The sequence below is a fragment of the Cebus imitator genome, unplaced genomic scaffold, assembly GCF_001604975.1.
Source record: "Cebus imitator isolate Cc_AM_T3 unplaced genomic scaffold, Cebus_imitator-1.0 Scaffold205, whole genome shotgun sequence".
Taxonomy (NCBI): Eukaryota; Metazoa; Chordata; class Mammalia; order Primates; family Cebidae; genus Cebus; species Cebus imitator.
Window position 1 is genome coordinate 3,605,841 of NW_016107520.1, and position 15,836 is coordinate 3,621,676.

Below are 15,836 nucleotides of genomic sequence, written 5' to 3' on the forward strand. Positions count from 1 at the left end.
GGCCAGTGACCACTGCCGGTCCAGGTGGGGCCGCCGGAGACCCTACATCCTCACCCTGGGAGTCATGATGCTGGTGGGCATGGCTCTGTACCTCAATGGGGATGCCGTGGTAGCAGGTAAGTGGACTGCACAAGGTGGGGTGGGCAGGGATATGTGTCTTAGTGTGCACCTCTGCAGGAGGAGAATGTTAATTTGTTTGACCTTTCATAGGAATTTGTTAGAATTGATCTCTCCTAGGTTACAATGAACTTCCGCCTTTGACGAATTTGGCCCAGATTCTGTGGCTGGGGAGCCTCTACTTCTAGAAATATAAAAATAAATATCTTTCATTGTTGTGAAGATTTAAAAACAAGATTAAATTTGTATCTATTTTATCAAATTGAATATTTTTACATATTTATCAATTGAGTTACTTTTTGAGCCCATTATGCTCTATTTAATACTTTATCAAATTGACCAGCTGCCAAATAGTTCCATAAATATTTACAATAAATCACCTGTGTATCCAAATGAGTTAATTCTGTTCATAGTTTTATGTAGGGCCTCTTAATAGGCATAGGGCATAAGCCCACCAGCTCAAGAGGACATTTCTGGCATTGAAAATTCTGGACAAAAACAAACCTCAGGGTAGACATTTTTTTTCTGGCCATTAATCAGCTACCAATTAATCAGTAATTGATGGTTGTACAATAAAGTTGCATTGTAGAAAGGATTACAATAAATACCACACATTTTTAGACCATTAACTCTCAAGCTAGCTGAATAGGTGATTATGAGGCAGGATAATCAATTATCATTTGTACATATTTCAAAAAAAGCATAAATGTACAAATGTAAGATATTTCTGGGAGACTGAGCAGAAAGCCGATAACCTTTGTTGACTCTAAGGAGGATTACTGAAGGACTGGAGGTGAGAAGCTGCGGGTAGGCTTATTTTTCATTTAATTTTATACTGTAATTTTTAAAATGTGTATATATAATCTATGCTATTCTTAAGTTTAAAAAACAAACTGAAACAAGAGAAACAACAATGTATCTTTTATAGGAGATTGGGTGAATGAATTACAGGGTATCCATAGAATGAATATCTAGCTGTTAAAAATTGTGAGGAGGTGAAATTATATGAAATTATATAGTTACTACATCAGTGCTGTTCCAGTGCAGGTCAAGGTGTGGCTTCTGACCTGCCCCTCATGATCAGCAGGGGCTGTTAGAGTGGGGCAGTTTCTCAGGCCCACTTCAGGCCCACCCATTGAATCAGAGTCTTGGGAAATGGGGCCAGTGATCTGTGTTTTAACAAGATGTACAAGCGATAGTTCAACATGCCAAACTTTGAGAAGCACTGCACTTGACTACCATTATACCCCTGTGTCCATATGTGCAGAAGTGCGTAAAAGGAGGCCTCAAAGCATGACCTTCTCTGGGGCTGAGATTGGAAGCATCTCCCTCAGCTTTTTCTATATCCCTAGAATTGTTTGCAATAAACATGCATACTTTTTTATTTAAAGAGATATTTTATACACCAGAAATTTCACTACTTAAAAGTGTACAATTCAGTGCCAATTAGTGTATTCACAGGGTTGTGCAACCATTACTATTCTCTAATTCTAGAACATTTTCATCACCCCAGAAAGAAACCCATTACCATCAACAGTCACTTCCCCTTTTCTCCTATACACCAGCCCTAGGCAACCACTAATTTACTTTCTGTCTCCATAGATTTGTGCTTTCTGGACATTCACTTGCATAATTTTTTAAAGCCTGAAAAAATATGAAGGTATTTTATTTGGAACAAAAAGCAAAATAAAAGCAAGGGAGACGATTTTCTGACAAGAGGTTTAGGTGGAAATAACAAAACACAGATGGATGATTCTAAAACAGGATTTAGGAGACCAATGTTTATTTTTCTTTTAGCTTTGATTGCTAACCCAAGGAGGAAGCTGGTTTGGGCCATAAGTGTCACCATGATAGGTGTGGTTCTCTTTGATTTTGCTGCTGACTTCATTGATGGGCCCATCAAAGCCTACTTATTTGATGTCTGCTCCCATCAGGACAAGGAGAAGGGCCTCCACTACCATGCCCTCTTCACAGGTAGGGAATATTTCAGAAAGTCTCTCCTTCAGCTCCCCAGACAGTGAGGCGCTTCCACTAAAGCCATCCAGTCTCTCTGCACGTGGAGTTTTTTGAATGAATGGATCAGTTGATGGGCTGCTCTCAGTCACACGGGCCCCATTTCCCCCTGCATCTCTTTGAACAATCAGCTTGTGACTGGTGCTGCAGTTTCTGCAGAGGAAGTTTACAGACGAGCTTCTTAAGAATGCTTTGCGGAGACAATTACAACTGAAATGAAAAGAAGCCTTGTGCGTTGTACTTTTGCTTTACAGCAGTGGCTCTCAAACATCAGTAATGTAGCATCCACATTCTTTAGGAGGTCATTGAAAATACAGTTGTCTGGGCTCCTTCTCCAGTTATTCTGATTCAGTGGGTCTGAGGCGTGGCCCAGATGTTTGTATTTTGTTTAATAAAGACCCCAGATGATTTTGTGGCAGGTGTCCTAAGAACCGCATTTAAAAAACAAAAGAAGAAACAAACCAAGCAAACAAAAAACCTCATGTCTTAGGGATTTCTTAGTTATATAAAGAGTTGGCATTTCTTCAGCCTTGTAGTTTGGAAAAGTTCATGCCAGGAGGAAAAGGTCTCTCTTCATCTCTTGAGGCTATTGCAGCCTGCTTTGGTTACTCTTGGTCAATTGTTCAGAGCAATGCTACTGAGAGCACCAGCTAGGACTGTGCTAGAACTGGGCATTTAAATATAAGGCAACAGCAGGATCCTGGCCCAAGAGGATTTTTATATCTAAGAGGGGGACTCTATCAGCCCACCTTATTTGATTGCCTTCATAGCCCGGCTAATGCATTTATCTACGTTTTGATGTATTCTGTCTCCTTCCATGGCCAGGTAGGTCCATGAGAAGCAAGATCTCAAATTCTGCTCAGTTTTTGCCTCTGGACTGCTGCCTGACCATGGAAGCCATTGGAGCCAATATTTGCCATTTGGGCAAACATTTGAACAGTTGAAAACGTGAAGGAGTGAGACTGTTAGAGCACAGCTGGTAGATCCTCCTCTGTACAGGGAAGGCAGAGGGACAGGAGTGCAGCCCTGTCTGTCCCTGGTCCCTGCCCACTATGTCTCCAGATGTGTAAATGTGCCTAAGACATGGCCAGGGCTTGAGACCTTCCCCCGCCTCACCTTTGCTCTTGGCTTCCCTTCCCACTGTGCTTTCCACCAGTGTCTACTCACTCAGATGCTCCCACTCCACTGGCCTCCTTCTGTCTCAGGGGTCGGACCAGCCCATCATACCTGCCCCAGGGTTTGGCATGAGCTCTTGCCTTGCCTGGGATACCCTTCCTCATATAATCCCATAGTCATGCCTTCATTTCACTCAGGTTTCTTATCAGATGTCTCTCATCAGTGAGGTCTTTCTTGGCTATCATACTTGACATAGTATAACCACTCCTCTTTCTCCTCATCCTTATCTGGTTTGATGTTTCTTTCTAGTACTTATCACTACCAGACTAACTGACTGGCTATTTATCTATCATCCATCTCTCTCTCTCTTTCTCTTTTTTTCTTTCTGGTTATTTCTCCCATTTAGAACATCAATCCCAGTTGAGCAGACCTTTTGTTTTGTTCTCCGATGAATCTTCAGTTCCTGGAACAGTGTGTGCTACATAGCAGGTGCTCAGTAAATACCGAACAGACAGTTCTCAAATACCCCTCATGTATGCTAATAACCCTGTCTTAGGTATTTTCACTTACATTATCTCAATCTTGACAATGGCCATGTGGAAGTGGTGTGATTCCCATTTTTCAGATGCAGAAGCTAAGCTTTGGAAGCAGTGGCGTGCTAGAACTGGCTCATGCTGGCTTGCTGAGAATCAATTGTTAAGTTTTAGGAATTCAGTGAACTTCTTGACATCACGTTTCTGGCTTGAAACTGGCTATGATGGGAGTTTTAAAACTCTAGAAATTGGCAAAGCTATAAATCAGGGCTTTTTTTTTTTCCCTTAGAGAGCCAGATGTTAAATATTTAACTGAAGTTCAATGATTGGAGTAGGGGAGGGAGTGCACTGATGAAGTCACTTGCCCATGGTCCATAGCCAGAAGGTCTCAGAATAGATTCCAACTGCATTTTCCTAACTTAAATCTGACAATTCCTTCTGTTTTATTATAATTTGCTGAAATTTATTATAAGGTCATGGGAGACTTTCTGGCTTTTGAACTCGATATTAAGAGTTTATTGATCTATAGGACATCGGGCAACGTGGCCACCACTTCCCAGCTTACAATGGTATTAGATGTGGCCAAAAGACCTATGCTTTGTTGCCTTGATATTAGAAGACAAATCTCTGTGTTAATGAGTTTTCCAAGGCCAATACGTGATAGTATTGTAAACCAGAAATATAATTCTAACTCCCAGCTAACTGAAGGACCCCTCCGCTTGGCCAAGGGTATCCTAAAGTAAATCTGAAATACTAGTTTAGGCCATGATGGGAATGGGTGGTTGGACATACCTCATTATAGCTCCAGCCCTTTGGAATTCAAGCACAGTTAACCAGTATTAACATTAAAGCAGAAACCTTATAACTGACAAAACAGACTCTTTGTAGCAATTAGGTGTCAACATGACAACATTGCAGGCCTTGAAAGAAATGGAAGTATATTTTACCCCAAAATACATTTCTTTGACATATGTTGAAATGGCCCTGAAAAGCTCTCTTGTGGGGAAAATCTACATTCTGTACTCCTCACTCTTCCCTTTCCAGGTTTTTTCCTGATTTAGGGTAAAATTAAGGAAAGTGTCTGGCACCTTTTTAAGTCTGATAAGAAGCATTTACAATCCATTCTCTCTGAAGCCTGCTACATGGAGGCTTCATCTGCATATTAAGAACCTTGGTCTCCATAACCCCTTATTTTAACCCAGACACTCTCTTCTATGGCTTCCAAGTCTGTAGATAAACTCTTTCAACCAATTGCCAATCAGGAAATCTTTGAATCTACGTATGACCTGGAAGCCCCTACTTCAATTTGTCCTGCCTTTCCAGACCAAACCAATGTGCATCTTACATGTATTGATTGATGTCTAATGTCTTTCTAAAATGTATAAAACCAAGCTGTAGCCCTACCACCTTGGGCATATGTTCTCAAGATCTCCTAGAGCTGCATCACAAGCCATGGTCTTCATATTTGGTCAGAATATATCTCTTCAAATATTTTGCAGTTTGACTCTTTTTACTGACTAATTCTATGTGTTTAAGACAATATATCCCTTTTGAGATTTTCTGTTGATATTAGTATATGGTATGGTGCCAGCAAACATCAATAATTTTCATATTACCTTCATTCAGGCTCTTATTACAGCTTATCTGAGCTTTAGTACTGTTGATGGGAAAAAAATTAAAATATTTGAAGAAGTTTACTCTGAGCCAAATAGGAATGACTATGGCTTGGGACACAGCCTCAAGAGGTCCTTGAACATTTGCCCAGAGTGGTTGAGTTATAGCTTGGTTTTATATATTTTAGGGTGATAGAAATTACAGGCAAATATATAAATCAATACATGTAAGGAATACATTGGTTCAGCCCAGAAAGGTGGGGCAACTTGAAGTGGGGGGCTCACAGGTTATAGGTAGAGTCAAAACTTTCAATTGGCAATTGATTTAAAGAGTTAAGCTTTGCCTAAAGAGTTGAAATCAACAGAAAGAAATGCTTGAGCTAAGATAAGGAGGATTATGGAAACCAAGGTTCTTGTTATGTAGATGAAGCCTCCAGATAGCAAGTTTCAGAGAGAATAGATGGTAAAAGTCTCCTTTTGAGTCTTAGATGGTGTCGGTCTCTCTAAAAAAACCTAGTAAGGGAAGGAGGTTCTCTATAGGAAAAAAAAAATTTCTCCCACAAAAATGGCTTTGCAGATCCATTCCAAAATATATCAAAGAAAGATATTTCGGATAAAACACATTAATTTTCTTCAGGATGTGTTATCTGTCATGTGATGGTATGCCAGAGTCAGGGTGGAATTTGACATCCTGTTGCTACAAAGAGTCTGTTTTGTATGGCAGTCTTGTGATCTCTATTTTAATGTAAATGATGGTTAGTGGTGTTTAAACTCCAAGGTGTGTCTAACACCTCCCTTCCCATCGTGGCCTAAACTAGGTTTTCAGGTTTCTTTGGGATGCCCTTGGCCAAGAAGGAGTGTGTCCACCCAGTCAGTTGGAGGCCTTAGAATTTTATTACGGGTTTGCAGTATTCATCCTTTAACTGCTCTCCAGTCTCTGGTTTCTTCCCACTCCAATTGAGCCAACTGATAGCGTCCAGATTCATATTTTTAAAGGCCAACCATGACCAGGGCACTTTCTTGCTTGATAAGTTGCAATGGCTCCCCCTATGTGCCTCCTGGATAAATAATATTTTTCTGGACAGAAGTTCAAAGCTGCCACAATCTGTTCCCTTCCCACTCTCCAAACTTTACTTCCCATTACCCCTTTCACATTCTCTGTGCTCTGAATAATTTTTCATCGTGTTCCCAGAAGCAGAGGGCAGGTCTGTTTTATTCCCTGCATCCCTTCTTTACTGCTGGCTGGCATATTGTAGGTATTCAAAAGAAAGACCAGTGGGACGAATGAAGGAGCCAAGCCTTCCTTCTTCAGGTTCTGGGTCTTTGCTCACACCAGAAGTTTCTTTCACCTTTTCTGCCTGTGGAGATCAAAGCTGCTTGGAAACGCTCACTCATTTTCTAGGGACAAGGGCCCTCCTTCTTTTCTAAATTGCAGGTATAATTAATTTCTAACTTGTTCGGGGGGTAGATCCACAAAATAATCAAAGCACAAAAGTTTGTTGAGTAGATGAACATAAAGTTACCAGTGAGGTAGATAACTCTAGCAGAAAGAGACCACTGAGGCTGCAGTTGAGCACACATACGTCCTGAATTGTCATCTCCTCCTGGGGCCTTTATGGTCTATTTGGGCTGCTGTGCCAGAATATCACTGACTATGTGGCTTAAACAACAGAAATCCATTTTCCCACAGTTCTGGAGTATGGAAATCCAAGATCAAGAAGCTGTCAGGGTTGGTTTCTGGTGAGGCCTCTCTTCCTGGCTAGCAGACAGCCACCTTCTTGCCGTGTCCTCACATGGCCTTTCTTCTGTGCACCTGCACCCTCACTGTCTCTTCTTATATGAACATTAGTCCTATTGGATTTGAATTATAGCTCCACCCTTAAGGTCTCATTTAAACTTAATTATCTCTTTAAAGGCCTTGTATACAAATAACAGTTGCATTCAGGGTTAGCTCATCAACACAGAAGTCTGGAGGGCAGAGGACACAACTGAGTCCATAATTGAGCCCTTTCACTTTTATCCTTGTTGCCACAGAGTCCAGCTCCTGAAGCTTGGGGGGTATATGGAGGGAACACACGTACTTTTCTCTCTCATCTCTCCTCCCCAGTCTCTCTTCTTTTCCTTCGTTTCATAATGAAGATATTCTAGAATTTTCAAATAAGAAAATTACAAAGGTCTTTTTGTGTTTGTAAGAGCAGCTAAAGAACTGGAGTATTGTGTTCCAGTCTAGCTGTTCTCAGGTTCTCATGCAGAATTCTCCTTTTAAGATCTTCTAAAATCCTTGCACCACTGTCCTGCAGGGAGGGGAAGAAAATTCCCCCCCCCAACCCCCCTTCAACCCTCACCCCATCCTTGGAGGGAGGGGCGGTTGGTGGCAAAGGGAAATTTGGCACACACCCTGAGGAAGACATTTCACCACCTCCCACCTTAAATAAACAGCCCATCCCAAAGGCTACTTTCTTAGAGTCTCTTTACTGGCCTTTGTCATTTTCCACCTTCCCTGTTAGTTATTTGAATACATTTCTAATCACCCTCATTACACCATGAACTTCTTAAGGGAAGGGGACTATCCAGAGCGAACATAAGTGTGAATGAATGAGAGGATAAGGGATGTGTGAGTGAGAGACAATCAATGTTATGTGCACTTTAATAATCTTTTTTGGGGACCGGTACTGCCATCCAAAAATCCAGGCTGACTTCCTTCCTTCAGCCCTTCTCTGTGCTCCTGTCCCCTTCCCTATCGGCACTTGGTATATGCTTAAGGAATAGAGTGATTAGGACGGGGTTGGCTGCAAGTCACTAAAGCCTACAAAACAGTGGCTTAAAGGCAGAGGTTTATTTTTCTTATGTAACTAAAGGTCTGGGAGTAGGTGTCTGCTGGCTTTCTCTCAGCTGCTCAATGTCAGAACCAACAATTTCATGTTTCCTTCGCAGCTTCATGGATATGTTGCCTCCTGGATATGAGACAGTTGCTACAGGTCCATAGCTTATGTTCCTTTCAAGACAGGAGGAGGGGAGAGGAGGGTCAGGGGAGAAGGAAGAGTGAAAGGGTAAGAGCCTACACTCTCTCTTTAAATGAAGAAAGCAAATTTGTCCTAGAAACTTCCCCTCCCCCAGAGTTCTGCTTGTTTCTCATTAGACAGAATTAGGTTATGTGAGCATTCGGTGGCCTAAGGAGGTTGGAAAAGTGAGGGTTTTGTGGGGAGTTGGTCATATATCTCCCTAAACCACGTTGGGGTTCTATTAGCAAGAAAGAAGGAGTGTTTATTGTTGAATAGTCAAAGCTGGTAGCTATCACATAAATTGCAAACACAGTTGAGTGTTAGCTTAATAAGAATAATTAAAGATCAAGACTATTACAAGAAAATGAATCAGAGCCATTTTTGAGACAGAGTCTTGCTCTGTCACCAGGCTAGAGTCCAGTAAGCATGATCTCAGCTCACTGGAACCTCCAACTCCCTGGTTCAAATGATTCTCCTGCCTCAGTCTCCCAGGTAGCTGGGATTATAGGCATGCATCCCCGCACCCAGCTAATTTTTGTATTTTTAGTAGAGATGGGGTTTCACCATGTTGGCCAGGATGGTCTTGATCTCCTGACCTCATGATCTGCCCGCCTTGGTATCCCAAAGTGCTGGGATTACAGAGGTGAGTTACCGCGAGTGGCTGAAGCAGAGCTTTTAAAGTCCCATATATTAGTAAACAATTAAAGGATAATTATATTTTGAAGTGATAATATGTGCCTGCTCACAGTTTTATTTGATCTGCACATTTGTTCACTCTCTCCTCTGTGTTGTAATTTGCAATGTATTTATCCAGCCCTTCTACAAGAGTAATAAACTCCCCCATGAAGGTTCACCTGCAAATTCCCTTTGGCTTCTAATTCATTGCCATGCTGTTAGCAGGTACTTAAACATGTGAGTTGTGTAAAAGGAGATCCAAGAGTTACATACCTCTGCTTATAATTCATAGTTTTACATGACATGACAAATTGCATCAATCAGACAAATATTCTCATTTAATTACTTTCCTTTGTCTCACGACCAGCACTGAGCTCTGAACCTCAACCAGCTGTTTCCAGTGCATGTCTTTGGTCATATCGGGACAGCTGAGGTCGTGTGGATGGCTCAAAGCAACTTCTTTCCCCAACTAAAAAAACAATTTAAAACATCTTCCTCTGGTAGGACAGTGCAGAGGAGTCTCTCACCTTGTTTAAGGCTTAGATTCTAAACTCCCTGACTCAGTGACAATGACAGTCGACATTATTTGTAAATATCTCTTAGATTACTCATAAAATACAATATGTCTTGTTTTGTGTGTACAAACCTGCTTATATATATATACGTGTATATATATATATATATATATATATATATATATGTATCTGCAGATTCTTCTCTCCTTTAATGTTTACTCCTGGAATTAATAGAATTACCCATACTATTTAAAATGTTACTCTTGTCTTTCTTGTAATCTCTTTCTCCCTCTGTTCAAAGTGTGAATAGTTGAATTCTGATGAGTTAAACGTGGAATATGTGACCGCACTGTAGTGTCCTGATTCTGAATGAAAAACTGCATTAAAAGATGAGTGAGAATAACAGGCAGGGCTTTGTCACTTGGCCCTGTGTGAACATGCCAAACGTTCTGAATTTACATGAACTTGGCAAAGAGATAACTACAGCATTCCATTTGAAATAAACATTTACTGACAAAGGCATGTTCAGTGTCAGGGCCCATTTTGATTTTGATTTTTCATCAGCGGCAAATTATTATTCACCCAAGGAATCCAATCATCTCAGTATAGGGAAATTCTTTTTATTTGTTGATTCAGGGCTGTGGTTCCAGCCCAGCATTTCCAAATGCTTTGTAAATAAGTGTCCAAGTGTTCATTACCAAAAATATTTCCCATAATCTTTCTGACATTTTTTTTTTTTTCATTTTCTAGAGAAAAGACTGTACTGGCTCCTAGGGAGACATTTAATTCCTCTAGCTTCTGTCTTTTATATTTAAAGGCAACTCTACCATCCTCTATCCCTGGTACACATGTTAGCCAGGGTAGGTTTGGTGGGTCCACCTGCATCTTCTTACCACATAGATCCTTCACTGCTGGGTGCACCTGAGGCTGTGGACCCAGCGAGCTAACAGAGCGGTACTCACCAGGGAAGGCTGGAAATTCCTTTGTCCCCAAGGAGTCTACCAAGCTTACTTCTGCTAATTGAACCCGAGACTTTGCTGTTCTTAGCAAGGGGTTTTCTTGCTTGGTGGGAGGCTGGGATTAGGCATCATAGGAAAGGCCAGCTCTGTTCAGCTCCTGGTTCCTCCTCTTCACTGCAGAGTAGCCTCAGCGTTTCTGAGCTTTCATTCCCTCACAGGCTTGCAAATCTCTACATCATGTCAGTTATTAACCACCTTGCAAGGGTCACAGGCACAGCACCAGGAACCATCTAAAGGGTTTAATCTAACCTAAAGAGATGAAACTCCAAATGTTTATATTTCTTGATTTCCTCTATCCCCACTATGCCTGCAAACGTTTTATTTGTAATGACTCAGTGAGGAACTTGCCCCTTTACATCTTTAGAAGAAGAATGGGCAACTTGTTAGGTACCAACTTCTTTTGTTTTATTCATATTTCAAAGTATGCACAAAAAACATGAACATGCAGCAGATGTCCTAAATAGAAAGTAATTAAGGGCTAAAAAGAGTCTTAAAAATAGAATTGAAACATAGAACCATTTGACTAAACCTTTTACATGGTGGAAAGGAGCCGTTTCATGTTTGAGGCTATTTTAACCTTTTCTCATTCACAAATCTTCTCTGGATGAGTGATTTTGTTTCATCAACTGAGTTCCCTTTGAAGTTTCCACCCATTATGGACTTTCACATCTCTTCATTCAGGCAGCCTGGAAAGGATGTGGCCAGGGCAGAAATCAAGGATACAGGGATTTCAGCTTGTGGATAATAAGGGTGATTTAGGAGATTTAGGCAATTTAGGGTGATTGAGTCTCCAAATTGCCATCTCTTTTCCATTCAAATATATTCAACACAACTCTCAAAGACAGATTAGAGAAGGGGGAATCTAGAGGACTTTATCCTCCTCTTTCCGCTGCTTGAAGGTGCTTTCTCAGGTACAATCGGCAATTGGCTTGGTTCACTTCCTTGCTTTGTTGCTCTGATCACAAACATACCCCTACCCAGCCCTGACTTCCGTCACAGTGGTATCCATCATGACCTGACATTATGTTATTTTTTCATTTATTTATTTATTTTTGTAGATCTGAGTCAAACAGATTTTATTCAACTTTTTAGAATGAGGAAAACAAATGATATAAAATAAGTCATTAAAAAATGCTTTCTTACCTCACTACCTCAAACCATTTTCAATGATTTTCAAAATGCTCACATAGCAAATACAAAAAGCTTCAACACATTCTTCTTTCGTAATTTCTGCTTCAATAAATGCAATATTAGCAAACATATAAACTTGTATATCAATGCTAAAAGTTGAATTACTCAGTTATTATACTTTTTATGATGTTACTCATACTTTTATTCATACACTTTTAATGAGGTCATTGCCAATACATATATTATTTTAACTTTATTTTTACATTAAGCCAACGTCTGTGATACAGCCATCAAAAAGTAAATTACACAGGCTTATAGTTCAATTTAAGTTCCAGTTTCTTAGAATCAGCTACTTTCTAACCTTTCATGAAATCTTGTTTTGCAAAACCACGATCAGCACGACTTGCAAACATACCTGCTTCAGTACAAACATTTCTCATGTCTCCTCCATTAAAGTCATCTGAAAACTTTACAATTGCTCCGTAATCGATTTCACCATGCTTTGTAATGGGACCTGCATGGCTTTTCAATATGTCTAATCTTGCTTGTTCATTTGGCAAACCAATACATATTTTTTTCATTAAAATTTTTTTTTTATTATTATACTTTAAGTTCTGGGGTACATGTGCACAACGTGCAGGTTTGTAACATAAGTATGCACGTGCCATGGTGGTTTGCTGCATCCATTCCCCCATCATCTACATGAGGTATTTCTCCTAATGTTAGCCCTCCCCAACTCCCCACCCCCTGCTATTTTTTCCCAAACCCCCACCCTGCCACAGGCCCGGTGTGTGATGTTCCCCTCCCTGTGTCTATGTGTACTCATTGTTCAACACCCACTTATGAGTCAGCGCATGCGGTATTTGTTCATCCATGTCCATGCCAAGGACATAAACTCATCCTTAATGCCCATCAAAGATAGACTGGATAAAGAAAATGTGGCACATATACACCATGGAATACTATGCAGCCATAAATATGTATTTTTTAATATCTAATCTTCCTGGATGCAGCAAAGCAAGACCCAGTGTATCTGGTCTGTTGGTAGCTATGATCATTTTAACTCTGTGCAGAGTATCAAACCCATCCATTTGATTCAGTAACTCCATTAAAGTTCTCTGAATCTCTCTGTTAGCTTAAATACCCTTGGAAAACTGTCACCCATCAACAGCATCTATTTCATCCATAAAAATGATGCATGGTGGATGGTCCCTGGCATAATTAAACATTTCCCTGATCAAATGAGCACTTTCACCAATGTACTTGTCTACAGTGGAACTGGATACAACCTTTAAGAAATTGTAGTCCTGGCCAGGTGTAATCCCAACACTGTGGGAGGCCAAGGTGGGTGTACCTGGACACCATGGTGAAACCTCATCTCTACAAAAGATACAAAAATTAGCTGGGCAACCAGGCACAGTGGCTCACATCTGTAATCCCAGCACTTTAGGAGGCCAAGGTGGGTAGATCACCTGAGGTCAGGAGTTTGAGACCAGCCTGGCCAACATGGTAAAACCCTGTTTCTACTAAAAATACAAAAACCAGCTGGGTGTAGTGGTGCATGCCTGTAATCCCAGATAGGAGGCTAATGCAGGAGAATTGCTTGAACCCAGAAGGTGGAGGTTACAGTGAACCAAGTTCGTGCCACTGCACTCCACCCTGGGCTTTATTTAGAGACAGATGAGACTGTCTCTAAATAAAAATAAATAAATAAATAAATAAATTTAAATAAATAATTAATTAAAAATTAGCTGGGCTTGGAGGCTGAAGTGGGAGGATTGCTTGAGCCTGAGAGATGGAGGTTTCAGTGAGCCAAGATTGCATTACTGCACTCCAGAGACCCTGTTTCTTAAAAAAAGGAAAAAAATTACAGTCCAACTGGCTAACAACAGGTTGTGCCAAGAGTGTTTTTCCTGCTTCTGGTGGTCCGCATAACAAACAGCCTTTTGGTATTATATTCCTATATGCTGTAATAACTGGGTTTGTAAATGGTAACCCCTCAATTCTGGCATCTGTTCTGTTAGCCCTCTAATATCAGAATAAGAAACATCCCAGGGTCCTCATGAGACATGTCATAAATCAATGGATTCACCTCTCATGGAATATGTCTCGTGATAAATTAGTGTAGTCTTATCCAAAGCAGTTTCTGTTCCTGGCTTCACTTCTTTTGTCAAGCTGTCGATGACAACAGCTAACATATCTTGGTGCATTTGTAGCTTTAACAACCAATTGTTCTTCAGTTAATTGTTCAAGCACGTTACTCACAATCTGCCCAACACTTTGTAGAGCCTTCAGATCATTTCCAGACTTTTCATACGGCCTGATAAGTTCTTCGAACGGCTCCCTGAACTCCTTCAGATGGCCATCCGCCTCCTTGCGCTCCAGCAGCTTCTTGCAGTAGTCCTGAAACGCTTATCTCTAGGGTCTGCCATGATGAGAAGTTCCATTTGTTTATTGTTTATTGCCTGTCTCTCTAACCAACATACAAACTTCTCAAGAGTAAGAACATCATGTTTACTGTTCATTGACCACCACTTTAAATAGTGCTTGGAATATGGAAGGTGCTCCAAAAATATTGGTGGGATGGATATTCAATTTTAACATCCTCATTTTGTCAATGATTAAGCTGTGTGGTTGAACAGTAAAGTGGCTAGCTAACCCAAGGTCACACAGCTGGTTACTGGTAGACTAGGGGCAAAACCAACCAACCAACCAGCAAGCCAGCCAGCCAACCAGCTAACAAAAAATGTGATTCATGAGTTAGTTTGGATTCCTCTAAAAGGTGAACCCCAGAGGTTTGTACACATACAGTTTATTTGGGAAGGTATTCTAGAGAGCAAGAGTAAGGGAATGGTGGAGAGAAAGAGGCCAAACAAAAAGCAAAATGGAGCTGTCTCTGAGGAGCCTTAGGAAGGGCATCAAAGAACTCTCCATGTAGGGGATGAATGAGGGAAGATTATCCAGTCTGCACTGACTAAGGGTGGTACCATGGGTTTTGTAAGCACTGATTTTGTGTCTTCTCTCAGGTTAGGCACCATCCAGATGCACCTGCCCACTGCAAAGCTGGCCAGAGCTGGCTTAGAACTGGTCACTGCAGCAGCTGCTGGAGCAAGGGAGGTGGGTGGGGACTGAGAAGATTTGCAGTGGGTCACAGGGGCTGTCTGACTCAGTTGACCAAGTCTAGTCCTGAGCTTTTTCATTCTAGCATTTGTGCGCCATGCTCCCTGGTCACCACTAGGAGGAGTTAAAGCATTTTGCAAAATACTTTACAGTGTGCTGAGCCATTACAACTCAGAACCGAAAATATTAGTTCCATAGATTTTAAGAAAACTCAAGGCAGCCATAAATGGCTCCAGAATGAGGCCAATTAATGCCTGACCTCCTGCACAGCCTTTTATTCCTGGAGTTCTTATGCCGCCATGGTGTCTGACCAGGAAATGAGGCACTGGTCCTCTCTACTCTTGGATCCCTCAAGCCTTCCAGGGGAGACTCTGCTCCTTACCTCCCACCTTTCAACCCTAGCTAGGCCCATCAAGCAGGCAGCAGCACCATCACTGCCTAAGGGATTTACCAATATGTGTGCACCCAACATGAATGCTCTGCCTAGCCTGGGAAGCCTGGTTCTTAAAGCACATTTTTTACTGAATCTACTGTCTATGCCTTTGCAGCCTAAGGGCTTTTGGAACTCAGAAACAAGGAAAACTGTTATTTCTCTGTTCTCTACTGTTACATTCTGTCCTTAAAGCAATGAGGCATTCTGGCCCAGCTTAAATGTGAAGGAAGGGCCCAATGAGAGAAAGGGATGCCAGGGTTAGAGGTAGGTGGATGGAAACAGTGAGCAATATTTTAAACATATTATCTAAGCATCTTTGATGAGAAAAAAATTAGCAGTGAAAGTGTCAGATTAGGCACATGTAAACTTAAAGAAATATTAGATCAGCTTGTCTGGTCAAGCTCTTGTCTTTGACTAGAGCATATATATCATTTTTTAAAATTTAAATTTAAACTTTTTTTTTTTTAGTTTTAATTTTTTTTCTTTTCTTGGGGGGAACGCAACACATGTATCATTTTGACTGCTTTTCTGTATTCAGCCTCCAAGAGA

At 41.0% G+C, this 15,836-nt stretch overlaps 1 protein-coding gene and 1 pseudogene across 1 annotated transcript in view; one reads left to right on the forward strand and one right to left on the reverse strand.

The window, feature by feature from the left end:
* The window catches only part of SLC45A2 (solute carrier family 45 member 2), a 42,688-nt gene that overhangs the window by 3,391 nt on the left and 23,461 nt on the right, over positions 1–15,836 (forward strand). The window contains exons 2-3 of the mRNA XM_017548307.2: positions 7–116; positions 1,915–2,091. Of these exons, the coding sequence (XP_017403796.1) occupies positions 7–116; positions 1,915–2,091 (287 nt within the window). The remainder of the gene's footprint in view (positions 1–6; positions 117–1,914; positions 2,092–15,836) is intronic.
* Positions 11,921–14,169, reverse strand: LOC108317653 (annotated as a pseudogene).